Source organism: Colias croceus, chromosome 23, assembly GCF_905220415.1.
Source record: "Colias croceus chromosome 23, ilColCroc2.1".
Taxonomy (NCBI): Eukaryota; Metazoa; Arthropoda; class Insecta; order Lepidoptera; family Pieridae; genus Colias; species Colias croceus.
The window spans coordinates 1,317,664-1,339,123 of NC_059559.1; the positions used below are offsets into that span (position 1 = coordinate 1,317,664).

The 21,460-nt window shown below is 35.3% G+C and overlaps 1 protein-coding gene and 1 long non-coding RNA gene across 2 annotated transcripts in view; both read left to right on the forward strand.

Annotated features, from left to right (window-relative positions):
- Positions 1–4,259: 4,259 nt before the first annotated feature.
- Positions 4,260–4,963, forward strand: LOC123702307. Its single transcript, XR_006752851.1, has 2 exons — positions 4,260–4,481; positions 4,867–4,963. It is a non-coding gene; the product is annotated as an uncharacterized LOC123702307 (long non-coding RNA).
- A 2,255-nt stretch (positions 4,964–7,218) lies between these two features.
- The window catches only part of LOC123702280 (protein neuralized), a 52,230-nt gene continuing 37,988 nt past the window's right edge, over positions 7,219–21,460 (forward strand). Inside the window, exon 1 of the mRNA XM_045649985.1 lies at positions 7,219–7,603. Within this exon, the coding sequence (XP_045505941.1) occupies positions 7,576–7,603 (28 nt within the window). The 5' untranslated portion in view covers positions 7,219–7,575. The remainder of the gene's footprint in view (positions 7,604–21,460) is intronic.

Sequence of the window (21,460 nt, forward strand, 5' to 3'; positions counted from 1 at the left end):
CGGCAATCGGCGGTCATGGCAATCGCGTGGAGACGAAAACCTAAAATTATTGTAAACAAATTGCCTTGTAAATTCGGCCCAACATGCAGAAGGTCATTCAATGAACGCTGGCTTCCAGAAGTTGGCATGCTAGCATCTAAAACCATGCGCAGCTTAGTCGACGATTTATCCTCGCGCAGAACAGCGTGATGCGGTATAATATAAATAGGTGTAGGGTCACGCGGATCATACGGAGGCGCGGGTGAAATATAATAATTCTTCGTTAGATAATCTTTTATGACGTCATCATATGCCAACCTTAATTTAGGTGAAGCCTGTAGCTTTCTTTCAAGGCACATGAAACGTTTGCGGGCAATATTAAATGAGTCACCGAGAGTGTAGAAATCATCCTTAAATGGGAGCGAAACCATATATCTGCCACTCACGGGGTCGCGGGTTGTAGTTGATTTATAATATTCTTCACATTCAACATCATCGGGATGTTGAACGGGCGGTGCGGTAGGAAGCTCTTCGAGCTCCCAGAAACGCCTGACTAATGAGTCAATAGCGGCGGTCTCTTGAACGTGACAACACGTCAAGGGCGGTTTATGTATGTTAGGTATGGTGGGCACTGAACCCATTATTACATAGCCTAACACCGTGCGCAATGCAGCGGGCGCCGACGAGTCACGAGATGCATGAACTACGTCGGGGAGAAGCAGGTGAGGGAACAGAGAAGCACCGATTAATAAATCGATTTTATTTGGCGTACCAAAACTCTCATCTGCGAGCGGTAAATGCGAAATATGCGATAAGACAGAAGTGTCTATAACAGCGGTAGGTAATAAATCCGTAACATGATCAACAACTAGCGGTGAAATATTAAAAGATATGTTGTTGTCAAGACGCGAATAAAATTTGATATTTACGGAATTACTATCTATAATTTTTTCTGAACCACCGAACCCCTTTATAGTACGTTCGGTTTTCTGCGGTTTAATACCTAAACGTTCACAACATTCATTCGTAATGAAGTGACTTTGCGAAGCGGAATCTAAAAGCGCGCGAATAATAAGCCGTTCACCTTTACGATTATAAGCTACGACTTCAGCGGTTGATAATAAAATAGTACATTGTTTATTCGCGGGCGCGTTGCATTGAAATGCGTTATCAGTATCAGCTGTATAGCTAGCGGTACATAGCGCAATATCAGAGCGGCACTCGCCCGACGGTGCGGGCGGTGTCGGCGCAGGCAACGGCGGGGAGCTGCGCGGCGGGGGGTGAGACGCAGGCGCGGGTATGGAAGATTCGCGTTTCAAATGTAACATTGTATGATGTTTTAATTTACAAACGCGACAATTAGAATAAGATGAGCAACTAGAAACTCGATGTTTTATACTGAGGCAATTTATACACGCGTTTCTATCCTTTACGTATTTCAAACGTTCCTGCGGACTCATTTTATGAAAACTCGAACATTTATATAAATGTTGATGCGTAATATTTTTACTATAAGCGGAATCAGCGGTTGTTACGTAAGACTGATACGTCTTAGGCGGTGCGGAAGAAGTATTATTTGAACTGCGGTTATAATTATTCTTTCGAGGCGGTTTATTTATTCCCGAATTTGTGGAAGGATGAATGCGTTCTAATACCTTCGCACGAGTTTGAATAAATTGAACTAAGTTATCAAAAGTAGGCATTTCACTACCAAACTCAGTCTCGAAAGCGCGAACAGTGTCTGAGTCTAACTTCTTCAACGCGATATGAACAATCATTAAATCTGTAATATTATCTAACTTTATATTTTGTAAGGCGCGCACTGCGCTAATAAAATTATCTGTAAATAAATCAAAGTTTGTTGCGGACGCACAATGCAAAGGTTTAAAATCAAACATTTGATTTAAATACGCGGATACTAACATACGTTTATCATCATATTTATCTTTTAAAGTTTGTAAAATTAAATTATAATTTTCAGCGGAGGGGGTTATACCAGCTATAACAGTTGTGGCCTTCCCCGTTAATTTACCTAGTAAATAATATAAGCGCTCGGCATCTGTAAGGCCGGGATTGTTATGAACAATTGATTCAAAATTCGAAAGAAATAGCGGAAATGAGCGAATATCACCCGAAAATGGTACTAATTCGATAGGCGGTAGTTTAGGCCTATTTTTATGCAAGTTATTAATATCTCCGTGTGACGGACATGGTTGCGAATATTGAGATTTAATTCTTATAACTCTGCTTTAAAAAGACTCGAATGCAACGAGGCTTTTATAATCAGGTTTCGCGGCGGGAATTAATGATAACAAACGAATATTATATTCATCTAAACATTTCTTATAATCATCGCGTAATGATTCTATCTGCGCGGACTCGTCAAGGAAACTTTCCATAAGCGCAGCGTTGTTATGAACGTTCAAAGACAAATCATAAATTCTTTGCACCATTTCGAATATAACTTCGCGTTTAGCTAACAACATGGATAACTGCGAATCATTTATATCTTCCGAATCATTAACATCCGAAGCGTCACTATCAGCTAACTTAGTCATTTTCTTAGGCGGCATTTTTAATAACAAAAGTAAATATTCAAACAGAGAATGTTACAATAAAAGTTACAATAACAAGTAATACGACCAAATAAAGTAGGTCAGTGACGCAAGCTTAATAAGAACCGAGTATGTACTATGCAATTACAATATGGTCGGATTATAACAGCGGATCGCGGAATGTAGGTACTCGATAAATTTCGAGTGCGGGTAGACCGTAGATAAATATGATGTAATATGTTCGATTTATAATGATTTTAGCGTTATAACTGCGGATAAACGATATGAATATAGTTTTAATAAACTATTTTAATAAAAATATACGCGTAACTTAATGTCACGGGCGGAATAAAATATATTTTAAGCGGAAAATGATAGATGACGCAATGTCGATCTATGCGGTTATAGTTATTTCGCAATGAATGTACTATTAAATCACTTATTAGGGCCTACAATGAGTATCCTAATAAGGGCGGGTTTAAAATATATTTTATATGAATAGTAGAAGACGCATTGTCGTTCTACGCGGTAAATTAAATAGTATTTCGCATTGAAGATACTAATAATACGCTTATTAGGGCCTACACAATGAGTATCCTAATAAGGGCGGTGGAATCATCAGGTTTTATCCGGTTCGTAATGGACCACTCTATGGTTACTATCCGGATCGAAGGTACCAATCAATGGTTACTATCCGGTTCGAAGGTACCAATCAATGGTCCCTATCCGGGTCGAAGGTACCACTCAATGGTCGCGCCAATATAAAAAATATACGTAAATATATTCTCGATATAAAGTGGACTGTATTTAGATCAACGTGGTGTTAGCAAAGAGGGGAAAGACGGGAACACACGGCACACAAACACACACGCGGCGGTGAGCGCGACCAAGGGCCGGGGCACGGGATACCCCGGTGGTGTTACAAAAGCACAATGCCTGATGATCTAGAGAGCCTCGTGGAAGCTCTCCGGCGGTGAGTCCCGATCCTCGCTAAAGATCGGAGAGAACTACTGGCTGTCGTTCGTGACATAGGTAGGTCACGTGACGAGCGCTAAATAGCGCGCGATGATTGGTTGTGCTCGTATGTAGGGAAGGATGAAGGAATACACCACAAATAATAAACATTTAATTTCTACATTTACTATTTTAATTATATTGGCGTTACCACTTAATAATAAATAAATAAATAATAAAAATCTTTATTAACCAAAATATTCAAACATTACAATTTACATTGTTAAATGTGATAACAGTAGGATTATTTTACAAGGTTGCTAGTACAGTGATATCCAAACTAGGCTATTGCCTGTATCTTGGATATCAGAAACGGAGTACAGGTTACTTTATAAAAGAACTTTCAGGTCGTATTGAACATTTTCAACACAGTCTATTTATAATAAAGTTAATTTTTGCAATTCTTCCATTGTTTTATTTATTAATCCAAACTTATTACAGAACTTTAAAATTTTATGACTAAACTGTAGCTTTGTTTATAAGACGTTAGGCACTCGAGTGGTTTTGACTGATCACGTGATCAAAGTACTGCGAGTACCTTATTAACGCCAGTGCTCACAGTAGAAATTATGTATTTATTATGGAGGCGATTTATGACGTCATATATTTACCTAGGGTACAGTGCGACATAAAAGAGATGAAATTAATTAATTTGGAACTAATTTTTTTTCATTATCTGGCAACCCTGAATTATCAATGCAGCACTGCTGTCAAGTTGAATAAAAATTTGTTGTTTATTTGGTGAAGTTGAGATAAAATTGTTATTTTAAACAAGAAATTTACTCAAAAAAGGAGAAATCATGAAAAAGGTTAAACGTAGCGGTGTCCGTGATGCCATATATAAAGTTTTCATTCGGTGTTTCTCATAATTTCAAGCTGAAAAACGAGAAAAATATTTGGAAAACGTTTACTGACGTACAGCAGATTATACCGGTGAGATTCCATTTATTTTTGCTCAGTACTACGTAAAATAGAATATTCCATTAGTGACGAGTGTTTAATGTACGTATCTATGGCGATTATTACGTTTTTGAAATTTAATTTGAGGTTATTTGTATGTAAACAAAAACTAGTTTTTATAGTGCGACCAGCACAATTTGAGTCAAGAAGTTATATCCAATCCAACCAGCCTTAAATAGTATAGTGATAACTATTTTCATACAGCTATCTATGAATCCTTACTTGCTACTTACTAGAGTGGACGCAGGGATCCAAAGTGAGTCTTGGCCTCCGACATAAAAAAAAATAGTTTTAAGCTACTAAATAAATATGTTAAATGTACTATTTGATTTTATTCATCTTAATTCGTTTGTTATAGGGGTTTCTGAAAGCACAGTACGCAGGATAGTGGAGCAAGGGAGTAAAAATGAAGGAGAATATCTACAAAAAATAAATAAAAATATGTAGTTTTCAAATCACCTTGTTTTTTTTACCTGACGGACCCAGAAGGAGCGTAATGTGTTTGAGCCTTAGGTTTGAGCTGTATGTATGTATGTTTGTTTGTTCGTATGTTTGATTCTATGTGCGCCTCTGCAGTCTAAATGGCTTAACCGATTTCTATAAACTAATTCCAAATACATTTAAGTAAAATTTGACCTAGGTCATTTAAAATACTAATGTATTTTTGTCTTAAATTTACACGATGATGAATGAAACAACTTTAAATTTTGGTATTTATTACTTTTTATTTTTTTGATTTTTATTCTATAGTATCAAGATTGCTTGCGTCGCAGTATCAGTGTTGCTATATGAGCGACGGTGGCGCCCTCATTTTTTGTCATCTCTTTTGTGTCGCACTGTACTGCGGCAGTATACTGACAGTCTTTAACGGAACGAATTTTTCAACAGTGATAGCACTGTGCAGTGGTCGCAGTGCATATCGGAAGTCACCCATAGCTAACCACAAAAAAAAATTATGCCTCTCAACTCGACATCCGTTATAAAATCCGTTATAGTACAGTTTGACCCAAATGTGGCAATGCAAAATTTATTGTTGTCATCCACTGCTTTCTCATTTTTGGGTCCTCAGGCACATAAAAAAAGAATTTACCAGGTGTTTTCACGGTTGAATTGAAACACCGAGGCACAACACAATAGTTTTTTCCATTTTAAGAATAGAATAGAATAGAATAGAATTCATTTATTCGTGGTAAAACAACATATACATACAAAACAAAAAAATAAAATAAAAAAATACAGATAAAAAATAAAAGAATCACCACGAAAAGGGTATGGACTCAGCATATGGAGAAAACAATGACCAAAAGGCCACTGCTTTCACCGCTGTCAAAAAATTAATAAATACACGGTACCATAACAAACATAGCGGTTCCCCTAAAACAAACATATTATATTTTCAGGAAAACAGGTAAAACAATAAAATATTTAATACAAAATAAAAAATAGAAAAGTGAATCTAAAACTAAAACTAAAGGAATGGATTTATTAATACGTTCCTACTGGTGAGATACATCCATGCTTCATGATACAGCGTCACCTCATTACTCAGCCTCACAAATATACCTAAAGCCTAAGCCTAAAGCCAATCAATTCGTACATTGGGCGAAAGAAATCTTTTTAAAATATTTAAATAATTATTATACAATACAAAAAAAATAAAAATAATAATCTAATCCGCTGGACACAGTTCCTTTTGTTTTTTTAGTAAATAGTTTTTTAGCCTTGCCCTAAAAGTCATCTTGAGTGGCGTACAGGAGGAGGGAGGTCGTTCCAGCACTTACTAGCCCGATATTTAAAGATATTTAAAGCTAAATGCCGCTGTTTTATACTTAGGGATTTGAAACACACAGGAGAAAGACCTTGATTTGTTGAGCTTTTGACTTTGTGACCAAGTTAATTTTTGATGGAGGTAAGGCGGTGTGCGGTGATTTATTACACCATGCAGGAGAATATAAAGATGGAGCTGTCTACATGCAGACATTTTTAGTATTCCTGCTTTATTTAAGAAAGGCGTAACATGCGTGCGAGGTGGGATCTGGAAACAGTAGCGCGCACAGGCATTCTGGATCCTTTGAATGAGACTCTTACTTCTTGCCAAACAACAACCATCATAAACAACATCGCAGTAATTAAGTTTTGATAGCACGAGTGAGTTACAAAGCTGGATACGCAGCGGCTCATTATAATTCTGTATAAGATTAGAAATTACATATTTCTAATCTTATACAGAATTTTTAGGCGGTAGAAGCAGTTGACGTCATCGGCTAGGTGGCCGCGCCCGCTCTGTCCGACACCAACTTGCAAGTCTAATTCCGCGTTTCCACCTGCAAGTAGACTTGCAAGTTGCTGTCAGACAGACTGTCGGACATTTCTCGCGGAAGTTTTCTTGCAGGTGGATAGGTACGCGGCCTAATAGTCTGCTAATATCATGTGTCAACATATTGTGTCAATATGACCAACCTGTCCAACTCCACCTTCATTCCACAGATCAATAGATTTTGCAGATATCTTACCAAAAACTACACTGAAAACTGCAATATGCTATTACATAGGCTATTTACATCTTTTATACAGTTTAGATTAATTCAATAAATACATAAATTATTTTATTATTAAACATATTGCTAATTGCTATACAGTTTATCCGAACATGGATTAATGAATTTGTTATCTCTTGTAAACGTCAAAGTCAGAAAGATTAGCAATCACATTAGCAAAATGTAATTGTTAAATTTTGTTCTATGGTAAAAGTTTTAACATTTTATTTGCAATAATTTAAAGTTATGTGCAATATTAATCACGCATAGAACTTCGAAGTACGTCTTTATATAATAGTCCAAGATCTAAAAAAAGCAATAAGGTTCATATAAGAAATATAATTGGTCTCGTTCGATATATTTACAATGAGAATAAACAAAATTAACGTGTTGTACTAAAGTTCATAGTTCAGTGTACGTTAGTGATGAATATTCGGACTAGTTCGCGTTAATTAAAAAAAAATTTGTTGATTCAAACATGTGTTAATTGGGAATTCTAAAGACGATCAGTGTAGTGTGAATTTTCTAAAATGGGGCAAACAGGAAGCGCAATACCAGGTAAGAATAGTAACTAATGTAAATAAACAAGTGATAACTGTAAAAACAACCGACTTCAAACTTGCACTTGCAACATTTACAAATACCTACAGACAAAAATGCTCATAAAATAAAAACTACTGCCTATCCGAATAAAATTTTTATGGGACCAATTCGACACCATCCCGCATCGAACAAAAAAAGAATCACGTAAATCGGTTCAGAAACTTCGGAGTAATCGGTGTACATAGTACATACATAAAAAAAAATAAAAAAAACATACCGGACGAATTGATAACCTCCTCCTTTTTTTTGAAGTTGGTTAATGAGTACGCATTTACAATTTTATATACTCAGGCTCTATTTAAAATATAACCTGTTTTAGTTTGAAGTGGTATTACAAACTGATACTGATCCTATTTAAAAAAAAAATACTACTGAATCGATTACAATGAAATTTAGCACCAATATAGAGGTAACTTGGATTAACACATAGGATAGGTTACATCCCGGAAATCCCACGGGAACGGGAACTATGCGGGTTTTCTTTCAAAACGCGGGCGAAGCCGCGGGCGGAAAGCTAGTAATAATTAATAATGTTGAAGAATTCCGCAAATACTTATTAAACAGGAAATAAAATTCTAATTGGATATTTAATTTAGTTAAAGGGACATCATATCATATCTAACTGGAATTATGGCTAAATGAAATACATAAAAATATATGGTATATGTATAAAATAATATATGATAGTAATCACCAGACAATATTACTAGCTGTTCCTTGCAGTTTCACCCGCATTGCTTCCCTCCTGCATTGGTCTGAGCTTGATAATATATAACCTTCCTCGATAAATGGGCTGTCTAACACCGAAAGGATTTTTCAAATCGGACCAGTAGTTCCCGAGATTAGTGCGTTCAAACAAACAAACTCTTCAGCTTTATAATATTAGTTTAAATGAGATCATAATATGAATTTGCCAGTCAGTTCAATTCACGGCGTAATTGGTCTGGTAATAAGAGGTCATAATAAGGCTCCTGTGATATGAATTGTATGCCATCAAAACTACCTATTTAGTTTTAGGGTTCTATCTATGAGATAGTATCAACCCACCTGTTATTTACTTACATATTATGCAAAAATGATCCATACAAAGAAAAACAAAATATTTTTTTTAATTTTCTAAAATGGTGGGTCAACAGTGAGTGTATTAAATTTATTAAGAAACAATATGTGTTTATTACACTGTTTGTAACTCAAAAACAGCTCAACAGACTACAATTGGATGGGGTGGGTAACTTGAAACTTCAAAATTTTAAAATCTTTACTAATATTATAAAGCTGAAGAGTTTGTTGGTTTGATCTCGCTAATCTCAGGAACTACTGGTCCGATTTGAAAAAAAATTCTTTGTTAGATAGCCCATTAACTCCAGCATGTATTACGTTTTATTTTTTTATGTTCTAATGTTACCTGTTATATTTCGTACTAATATTATAAACATGTTGTGAGGATGGATGTATGTTTGTTGGTCCTCTTTTGCACAAAAACTACTGAACAGATTTTAATGATACTTGGCAGTGACACAATGTATATTATACATATTATAACAGAAACAAACACACACTATAAAATACATACTTGCTTTTGCCCACGGGTGAAACCGCGCGACACAGCTAGTCTAGTAATATATTTTTAGTTATTAAGGTGACATCTATTAGTAAAATTGAGTTATAAAATATTAACTTATATTGTGTTACTTTTTGAATCTGTGTGTAGATGGCGCTGAAATCAATATTTGAATGAATTTAAAAACTTATAAATTTGATTTAACTTATAGAAGATATAAAAAAAATAACCAGCTGTTTTTAAATATGGTTCGTATAATATGAACACATATACTAAACGCAAACGTTCAATTCTGCAGGTACATTGAGGAAATTTTTTTTTTTTTTTTTTTTTTAGTGGGGAAATGTTGCATAGATACCCACTGTCTCCGGGGAAGAGGCCGGGGAGAGGGGTTATGTCGGATTCCTACCGACCAAAACCCTACTGTGTTCCGTCAAGCCGCATCAGCGACGGGGCCACGGGTATGTGTAGAATTCATCCGTGACCCCATCAGCGGCAGCCCGTTGCCGGGCCCAAACAAGCTAAGAGCCTGCCAGCTCTACCCTCATGGAGCGGCGTGAGCGGAACACGTCTCACGCCGCCTCATCCTGTAAGCAGTACCCTAGTAACAACAACAAGCCTTTAGCCTGGCCAAAATATGAATCTAAACTAATATTATAAAGCTGAAGAGTTTGTTTGTTTCAACGCGCTAATCACGGGAAATACTGGTCCGATTTGAAAAATTGTTTCGGTGTTCGATAGCCCATTTATCGAGGAAGGTTATATTATAACATCACGCTACGACCAACAGGAATGGAGCCACGGGGATGAAACCGCGCGGAGCGGCTAGTTTTTATATATAATAAACTAGCTGTGCCCCGCGGTTTCACCTGCAATCTACATTGCTCAGCTCCTGTTGATCTTAGCGTGATGATAACCCTATAGGCTATAGCCTTCCTCGATAAATGGTATTAGATAAACACTGAATCGGACCAGTATTTCCTGAGATTAGCACGTTCAAAGAAACAAACAGATTTTTTTACGTAACCGCGTTTTTAATGATTTTTTTTTTTTGTAATTTTATTGTTTTAAATTTTATTATTTTTAACAGACTTCAAAAAAAGCAGGTTCTCAATTCGGCCGGTATATTTTTATGCGTTTAAAATTTAAATGCTATAAAACTACGAAAGTAAATAAACAAAGTCTTCTGTTTTATTATATTAAGGGCCGATTTTTCAATTCTTGGATAAAATTTATTCGCCGAATAACGTATTAAAAACTACCATTTAAAAAATGTATTCTATCTTGACAGTTTACAGGTGCCATTTTAATATGTTCGTGTAATACTTTATTAGACGGATACATTTTATCCAAGGATTGAAAAATCGGCCCTTACATAAATTACCTAGATACTTTAGTAAAATTGCAAAGGTCAATGTTACGTTTTTATAATACTTAATAGTTAATACAAAATAAAAAAATGTGTAGGTAGGTACATATTAGGTATACATTACTGTACAATTCTTCATAGGTAGGTACATTATGTTTTTACTTTTTAAATTGAAATGCAACAAATAATATGATAAGCTTTTAAAATTATAAATCTATTTAGAACACTTGTGTAATAAATTATGGGAACTATATTTTCTATCACCAAAATTTATATTTGTCATCAAGTTGTATCACCTAATAAATAGATCTATCACCACGAAATATTTTCGTTCTCAGATAAACAAAAGTTGTTCCCAGGTATGGATTATCAAATTAATGTTAATATGTATGTAAAATAACAGATCGATAACCAATAAAATTATATTGCATTACATGAATATAAACTTCGTTCTTATAATAACAGTTTTGTTACTTAAATAATAGCTCTGTGCTCAGAATGGTAGATCTGTCACCAAATAAATCGATTATCGATCCCTGACTGCGACTCCTTTTTATTTGATATTTTGTCACCAATACAGTAGTAACATTTCATTTCGTTCAGATATTAAATTAATGTATTCGTTACCAATTTAATACATCAATTTATAATTTTAATGAAAAAATGATCAAAGGGGCGGAGACAAATTGGCGCGCTTTAAAAATTAACATGTGCAAACATATTATCGGATCCCACCAAAAACATTTTCATGTAAAATGTTGCCAAGACGATCCCATATGACTCGCACTGTCAAAAAGTTATCAGATCTCATGTAGAGCCAAGCTTCTAACACTACACGCCCTAACTTCACAAACTCTACACCTTAGTCAAAATATGTGGCTTGGCCGTTCGTTACTACAAGAACTATTGTATAACCCTAGTTTAAGGGGTTGGGGGATGAAAGTTACAAGTTTAATAATTTTTTTGTTGTTTGTGTGCTAATACTAGCTTACATACAAAATTTCAGCTTTCTAGGACATTAGGAAATACCTTAAGAATTTTGATGATCATCAGTGAGTCAGTGACGAAATTAGCGTTTTTTAGATATAAATAAAATCTGAAGTATAAAAGCTAATGTAATTAAAACTTAATATGTTCAATAAGTCCGCTATTGACAATATATCCCGAAAATTTTGTTGATCTAGCATAATCCAAACCCAAGTTATGAGGGTTCAAAAAAACGTCGAAGCGCTTCGAGAAAGGGTAGGTAGTACCCGTGCGTTTTCGCTTGGCTCGTCTTGGCGGGGGCACTACCGTGCCCCCAGATCAATTTATAATTTTAATGAAAAAATGATCAAAGGGGCGGAGACAAATTGGCGCGCTTTAAAAATTAACATGTGCAAACATATTATCGGATTAGCCATACGCTTAAAGCTGGCCAACCCCCCACCAGAAGCATCGGCCAGAAAAGAAAAAGGGGGCGCCCTTCGAAATCCAAACGAGCTGATTATTCAGTGATTATTGTTTTTTAACAATAAATATTTAACAATAAATATTGATTATTTTAACTTTAATTAAGTGTTTTATCTACAACTAGATTTCCGCCCTCGGCTTCGCCCGCGCAGTCAAAGAAAAACTCGCATAGTTCCCGTTCCCGTGGGATTTCCGGGATTGCGTCATTTTCCCGGGATAAAAAGTAGCCTATGTCCTTTCTCGGGTAACAAAATATCTCCATACCAAATTTCATGAAAATTGGTTCAGTAGTTTAGGCGTGATTGAGTAACAGACAGACAGTCAGACAGAGTTACTTTCGCATTTATAATATTAGTATGGATTATGCTAGCCAAGCCAGCTATTAAACCAGAGCTGATTATTCAGTGGTTATTATTTTTAAGAATAAATATTGATTATTTTAACTTTTAGTAACATAATATGATTTATTGGTGATCTCTTTAAATTAGTTTGCTTAAATACTTATTAGGACACACCTATTATAATACATACAAAAACATTAATTTGGTACTAGACCTTATATCTCAGGATTTTAGGTGATTTATTGTGGAACTGATTTTGCATTGTTTGGTGACTACATTTTGGTGACAGATCTACTATTTTGAGGACAAACCCTATTATTTAAGAAACACAAAACTAATTAAATTGGTGATAGCTTAAATGATACCCATAAATTATTAGAATTAAAATACACTATCGAAATTATTATTAGCGAGAGATACACATTATGCAAATGCAACCTTTTCCAACTTCTTCCCACGGATCTTCGCCTAGACGAAAAAAAATATATTTGGCGGGAATTCAAACCTTATATCGAAAAGATACAATTCCAAATTTGAATTTCATGATTTTTTTGGAATTATTTTGATTTAAAACGGTCCTATTAGACTCATAGGTTCGCATGAAAATAGTTTTTAAAGTACATGTATTTTCGATACATTTTCGGCTGAACTATTCCACGTTTCTTATAGATGCTTGATAATTTACAGATCTACATTGTGCTTAAAATAATTTGATATTTGTTCGAACGAAAAGGTCGTAAGCAAAATTGTTTATCAACGAATTTTAGGGCTTATTGTCCAGCATTAAAGGCCTTATCGCTGTAAATTTTTATAGGACATAACGTTTAAAAAATTCATAGCATATTTTTGAACAGCTGACGATCAGCTGTAGCGCAACTACCTGTCATTCTTTTATTTTTTTTCATATCTTTTTTTTGTAGCGCACGTGAATTTTGCAATAAAGGCCAGTACGAAATGGACTTTAAAATTGCGATTAAAACATATTTTATTGTATTGTAATAAGGTTGAGTTTCGCTTAACTGTAATGGGACAAATAAATTCCTTGCACAATGCATAAAGTATAAAGAAGGTTGGTTGGTTTTGTTTATTTTTTTCAAATCAGCTGATGCAAGGAAATGCTAGAGAAAGGCATAGAATCATATGGTAATTGTTTACGGCCTGTCAATCGGTGTACGGTGTATTTTTATACAATAGGTACATACTTTCAGACTTTCAAAGCAAATGACATTAGGATCTTTATGGAATAAATTAAAAAAAAATAAGAGTAATTTATTAATTATTATGTATATTGCATAAACAATGTATGCTGGAACTCTATGAGAACAAACATTCAAACATAACTTAGCTAAAGCATAACACGACGTTCAAACAAACTCTTCAACTCCATAGTTCATATAAAAATTAATATTATTACTACGAATTTCACTCGTGATCATAAAATTAATACAATAATTATTATAGTGTTAAAAAATAATAATAAACACGCCTTACTAAGATATATTCATGAATTGATCACATAGTCACCAATCCTTGATTAGTATGAACATTTTGCTTTATCTGTCCGTTTAAAGTTTGTCAAAATCAAGTCTAAAAGTAACATACAGACATGTGTGGATGAACCTAAAAAAGCGTGTTAGAATAGACTACGTCCTTCCCCCCTAGCCAAGTGGCTTTCTGTTAGCGTAGCGTCCAATAGAATAGACTACGAATGTATGAGATTGACGTAAAGCTGTAGATAAACGTATCTACAGCTTGCGTCAATCTCATACATTCGTAGTCTATTCTATTGAACGCTACGCTAACAGAAAACCACTTGGCTAGGGGGGCTTATGTCTATCTCTATTCCAAATTAAATCAAGACTAGCTGCGTCCCGCGGTTTCGTACTTTTAAATGAGGTTTTCAGTTAAATAATTCTATGAAATGACATAAAAATCGGTTATCCCAGTTCAAATTTCTGATGTACCAAACCCAAATAATGAAAAAAAAAAATTACAGTCGAATTGAGAATCTTCTTCTTTCAAACTTAGTTGAAAATTATGGTCTTTTGATATTTTAAGGCATTAAATAAGTTTTCCCAGGTAAGCTTCCACGTGGAAAACGTGGTTTAATAAATAAATATTGGGAGTGCTTCGTCGAAGCATTCGAGACGAGTAAAAAAACTTCGTCTAAATGTCTTGTAAATTGCATAGCAACCGAAATGTGTAGGCTTTTCTCTATTGTCCAATTTAAACCCTAATACGATAAAAATAAGTGCTAAAATTTTTCATTTCTTTTTATGGGGACAGCTGAGCGTCAGCTGTGCTGATAAAGGGCGAATTTTTTAGAGTATTTTGAACTCTGTGTCGTCCGTGTTAAGGTTGTTATTGCGTTTTTGTTGTTTGGTATGTATTGGCATTTGTTTTTGAAATGTCAAAGTATGGGTAATCTAAGGAGGTTCTGTAGTATGTGCATGTGTAACAAAGAGGTTGCTCTTACCTACATTGGAGTTGGGGTTTATCTTCTATGAAATAGTTTTTATTAGATACTTGTTAGGCTTAATGAGGTGTACCTAATAAATAATTAACTATGTACTTTGTTTGTTAGTAACATGCCTTATTATTGACCCTAAGAACAGAGTGAAAATTTTAACAGATTTTGATAACACAAAATATAATGGAATATTAATTCCTTTAAGTAAGTCATCTTTAGCTAAGAGTAATTTCTCTCCAGTTGGCATTATAAAATTCCACCCTGAATGTGTACATAATATATTTTTAACCGACTTCAAAAAAAAGGAGGAATTTCCAGTTCGGCCGGTATATTTATAAGTACCTAACAAAACTTAACGGCATGTGTTTTTTCAAAATATACGAAAATATACTTTCCCGAATGTATTTCTGCATTTAAACAAATTCAACTATTTAACGTGTAAATTATATTTATAAAAGTTTAAAATTCCAAAATGAAATCGCCATATTGAATTCGAAAAAAAAATGCAAGCGTTCGAAATTCAAAAGCCCGTCGCTCTACAGTCGGCACATCCACGCGCCTCTCGCGTGCCGCAGCGACAGATGTTTGGTTCGACTTTTTCGTGTTTTTTTTTATTTTACTTTTTTTTCCTCGTGTCTGCGACCGGCCTTGTTCGGCCTCGCAAATTTTTGACGTATAATTTTTTTTGCACGATTAAGGCGCAGAACTACTTTTAATGATTTTTAATTTTCACGTCTGAACTTATAGGAAAAAAGTTTTTTATCGGTTTAGCTCTTTTCTAGTTGATTATGGTTAACGTAATTTACAACACTATAAATATGGATATCATATGAAAGGGTATGAAGTCGGTAAAAAATACTATACATTAGATGTTAGAAAGATTCCTTAAGAAAAAGCGAAAATAAACTTCCTTACTCAATACGGGCCGCGGCATGCAGTGCCTATCTAGGTAGACGTTAAGGCTCGGCACATAATGTCGCCTTAAAAATGTGTTCTGCGGCTTAAGTTCGTTGCAATTTGGACCTGTTTTTGCAGAAGTCTTATAGTTTACGTGGTATATTAAGAGTTGATCGTCACGATACACATATATAATGTGTTTTCTGTGTCAGGTGTTTAGGTTCGATGCACTTGTGATAATCGCCGTCTGTTACACATCTTTATATCGTAGATATGAAATTACAAGGGATATTTTTAAGCTATCGCATAGCTTCTATCGCGGGCCTTGAGCGCGGGGACCGAATCGAGAAATTCCGTAACGAAAAAACCTCACGCTCCCCACTCCGACGGGCGGAGGTAATGCTTGAAGGCATAGCATGCAATAGCTATTAGCTTTACCGCGGCAGTCCCCGAGTGACACACGTCGTTTTTTTTAGCTTCACTTGTATGTTTGTATGTAAACGACTCCCTTAGGCTCGACTTTGATTTTTAACCCACTTTAATCTTACAGATTTAATTCGTACTTTGTTGGTATCAAAGATTGATTACAATATAATACCTAATTTATAAAGTTTATCCCACCAAAAACATAAATGTAAAAATTGGAGCCGAGTTCAATCGTTGACTTAATTTGCCAAAAAAAGAAATGAGATCTAAATGTGTGCCAAGTTCTGCAGACAGTCCAGAAATTTATTTACAAAGATGTATTAAGTTCTTAGGTTGACTGAAAACTCAATTGTTTTATTTTCCCTTAGAGAACAATGTTTATTCCAAAATATAACTTTTTTAATTTGAATAATATAATTATTTTCACAAAGCAAACAACTAATGACCTATTGAACCCCATAATTTGATGAGGCTAGTTTTTAGAACCTCACAAAATATAAACAGTATGTAAAACTAGCCTCATCAAATTATGGGGTTCAATAGGTCATTAGTTGTTTGCTTTGTGAAAATAATTATATTATTCAAATTAAAAAAGTTATATTTTGGAATAAACATTGTTCTCTAAGGGAAAATAAAACAATTGAGTTTTCAGTCAACCTAAGAACTTAATACATCTTTGTAAATAAATTTCTGGACTGTCTGCAGAACTTGGCACACATTTAGATCTCATTTCTTTTTTTGGCAAATTAAGTCAACGATTGAACTCGGCTCCAATTTTTACATTTATGTTTTTGGTGGGATATCATTACTTTTTGTACAGAAAATTACTCTGCAAATTTGATTTACTTTATAATTAATATAATACTTTTTATATACGATTTTTTTTCTTGCGGTTTCTCTGTATGGTTTGTTTAGTATTATTTTCTATATTTTCTTGTATGTTATGAATGTCAGCGCACATTGCCCCGTCATTATCTGCAATTTTTTAAACTCGTTTTCTGTTTAAAAGATTACATGATTTTCTAAACATCCAGCGTGAATTTGTACACACACTATTACCAAGATGCAAAGATCTTTGTAGAAGAATCGTCGCCTTACTCCATGACGTTACGGTATTGCCATGACGCGATCTTGAAATTTTACTCTAAACGCGCCTAAAGATGTTTCACTCATATTAATATTACGCAAATTAAATCATTTCGACCTTCGACGAAGCCTTCTTCCATTACCTACACCATTTATGGTAATTATTTTTGCATGCTAGTATTGGCTGAATATGTTTGTGCTTTATTAATATAATTGTATCACCATTGAATACCATGTTTAAAGCAAAATAAAGATTTTATTTATTTATTTATTTACACTGAAATTAAAACTAAACTAAACACTCATAAATAAAGAATAAATAAACGTGAATATGTAAAATTATATATTATTTTTAACTGTATGAGCAATAAAGGCAATATTTTTATTAAAATTTTCTTTTATTTTACGTTTAATAACAGTTTTGAATAAAGAAATCATGCAATCGAAGTAATCCGCCCTAGCGATACTAGCGCGAGTGAGTGTGATGTCAGAGGCGCATCGAATCTACAGATGTTTCGTACTAAAATATGTAAACTTCAATAATCTATATCTCAGTCATTTATTGATGGATTTCAAAATTTTTTTCGGCCACTGATTAGTTTTGATCTATTTTTTAAGACTAGTAAGGTGAAGATACTATTTTCTTTTTTTTAAAACTTTTCCATTTTTCCATACAAACAAAATTTATGTCATTGAAAAAAAAATTAAATACAAATAAATTCAGTATTTTCTGATTTTTTCCTTTGTACACTCACTATTACCTAGTTGATTACAAAATTTGAACTTTCTAGGTCATCTGGAAGTGGGTTAGGTTTTGTATATGTCTATAAGTCAGTCAGTCTTAAAAATTGCGATTTTTGGATATTAATATCTACGCAACTGTTTAATCTGTATTTATGAAATTTAAGGTTCTTGTTTATCTTGAGGTCCTCTTGATATGTACCAAATTTGGTTTATATAACTTAAATAGTTTTTGAGTTATAAGGGGGTGAAAAGTGGCTCGAAATGGTTCGTGTAAATATACACACGGCTGCTGCTCGCCAGTTCTCTTCGCTTGAACTCGGCTTGACACGCTGCCGCGTGTCTAGATATTATTAAAGGATGTATGTAATTTTTTTTATATGTTAAGTGAATAGCCGCAATTTCACGCCTGGTACATATTTAAACTAGGACACTCAGGTATCATGCATATATCCAACGGTGAACCAATTTACGAAATCGGTCCCGTAGTTCCTGAGATTAGCGCATTCAAACAACCAGATTCAAGATTTATTAAACTTTTATTATAAAGGAATGATACTTTTTTATTTACAAACTTAGGTGTACAATTACAGTAAATAGAAACATTGGCAGGTGCGTATAAAAAGAAACGCCAATGTCTTACACTCGTACTTGCACATAAGTAACCTATACACCGAATTAAATAATTTAATAATAATTTTTGTTTGGACAATAGGAGCTGAGTAAAGCGAGTAAAACCAAATATGTAATAAAATGTAATTATGTAAGGATAAAGATTTTTTATTAACGAAATGTGAAATGTAACGGTTTCAACAATTGCTCGGTGCAACAGTAATTTCCAATGCATACGAGTCGAGCACATGTCATTTTTTTTTTTCGGAAGCTCGTTCGCAGATGCGCACGCGCCGATTGTTCTTATATCCGCCCGTGAGCTGTACCACAGTAAATAGGACGAACAGTACGGTAACTACCTACAAAAAAATAGCGTGTGTGCCGAGCACAAAAATTAAGCAGACGTCAGTCGCGTCGAACTGTTGCCAGTAGCCGATTAACAAATTTACAACAAATCTGTTATCAACTTCATTGATGAGTATGTAATTATTTTATCGAAAGCTAACTTTTCCGCAGCCGCGCCCGTTTCGTCTAAAACCTAACGAATTACATACATAGTAAAACATTCCTCGAGAATCCCTCTATCTATTAAAAAAAAACCGCATCAATTCCGTTGAGTAGTTTTCAAGATGTAAGCATACACACAGAGGGCGGAAAGCGAATTTGTTTTATACAATGTAGTGAAGCTTAGTTGCCCTACTGGTCGTGTTCTGTTTACTGTGACCGAACGTTCTATGCCTAGTGTTTGTCTCGTCAAAGCTGGTGTTAGCAGCTTGGGCAAAAGATGTGGCAGATCTTATGATGGGTGCCCTGTTTATGTAACGACACGTGCTGATTTTTTCATTCTTTTTTTTTTGTTTAAGAGAAAAGGAGTTAGTGAAATTTGGTAGAGAAAAAAAATCTAATTTTGTTAAAATTTGATAAAGTAGACAAAAGTGCGTGTGGGCCGATGACACGTGTCAGAACTCAGAAGTGAAACATCTTTGGAAAGAGTCAGCAATACCAAAATCGTCGCCTTACTCCACGACGTGATTATATTGCCATTTTACTCTCATCAATAAAACATTTTGAAAACAGGTGAATTTGCGTGGGTGTATTTAAACTATAGTTCGACTAATGGCAGCTAATACAATTTATACAGATAATAACAAATTAATTATTAAGCCTTTATTTTTAACCGACTTCAAAAAAAAGGAGGAGGTTATCAATTCGGCCGGTATATATATATTTTTTTTTATGTATGTACACCGATTACTCCGAGGTTTCTGAACCGATTTACGTGATTCTTTTTTTGTTCGATGCGGGATGGTGTCGAATTGGTCCCATAAAAATTTTATTCGGATAGGCCCAGTAGTTTTTATTTTATGAGCATTTTTGTCTGTAGGTATTTGTAAATTTTGCAAGTGCAAGTTTGAAGTCGGTTGTTTTTAACGCAGTTATCACTTGTTATTATGCTTTTTTTTTTTTTTTTTTTTTTTATGTAAGAGCAGGTAACTGAGCAGGTGGATCACCTAATGAAGTGACACCACCGCCCATGAGCACTGACAAAGTTACCTTTGAGAGGCTGTTACCGGCTGTCGAAGATGGATATAGGCTCTCTTTTTGAAGGAATTTAAGTCATACACGTGCGGGAATACAGAAGGGGGTAGACTGTTCCACAAGGTGGTAGTGCGGGGTAAAAAGTGTCGCGAGAAGCGTACGGTACTCGTTCGCCAGCGGTCCAAATGGTGTGGATGGAAGTGTGCTTTATGACGGGCGGAGCGGTGGTGAAATTCCGCTGCAGGTATGAGGTCGAATAACTCCTCTGAACACTCCCCATGGTATATGCGATAAAAGACACACAGTGAAGCAATGTCTCGTCGCAAAGCAAGAGGGTCAAGCCGATCGCTAAGTCTTGGGTCGCCAATCATTCTAACTGCTCTACGTTGAACGCGATCAAGTGGAAGGAGTTGGTATAACGGGGCGCCGGCCCAGAGATGTGAGCAGTATTCCATGTGTGGCCGTATCTGAGCTTTATATAGTAATAGAAGATGGTCAGGCCTGAAATACTGCTTCGCTCTGTAAAGGACGCCCAGTTTTTTTGAAGCTAGAGAAGCTTTGCCTTCCAAATGATCGCGAAACTGAACATCGTCAGAAATACTGACGCCAAGAATCGCGATGCTAGACTTGACGCTGAGGGGAGTGTTCATAAAGAGGGGAGCTGATTCAAATGGCTTTTTTTTGGCCGTAAATGCACATAGTTGCGTCTTAGTGGGGTTAAACTCTACGAGGTTTTTACGACCCCACTTTGAAATTTCTTCCAAAAGAGTTTCAATCTTGGACACCAAAGTGTTTCTGCACTCATCGACATTTTCTCTCGAGAAGTTAGCATGGCCAGAGTAAGAGGCGTCACCAGTACTATCATCTGCATAACAATGAATGTTACTAATTTGTAACATGTCATTGATATGCAGAAGAAATAGTGTGGGTGAGAGAACACAGCCTTGGGGGACGCCAGCGTTTACAGGCATAAGCTCCGAGCACGATCCGTCGACCAAGACCCGAATATTTCGTGCTGCAAGAAAGCTGGCTATCCATGTGCGTAACTTCTCGGGGAGTCCATATGATGTTAGCTTCGATAGTAGAGCCCGGTGCCACACCCGATCAAAGGCTTTTGCGACATCAAGACTAACGGCTAATGCTTCCCCTTTACTCTCAATAGCGGCAGCCCATCGGTGAGTTAGAAAGACCAAGAGATCACCAGCCGAACGTCCATGGCGAAAACCATACTGATGGTCACTGATCAGCTGGTTCTCCTCCAGGTAACCTAAGAGCTGACGGTTGATTATGCTTTCCATGACTTTTGAGAGCAAAGAGG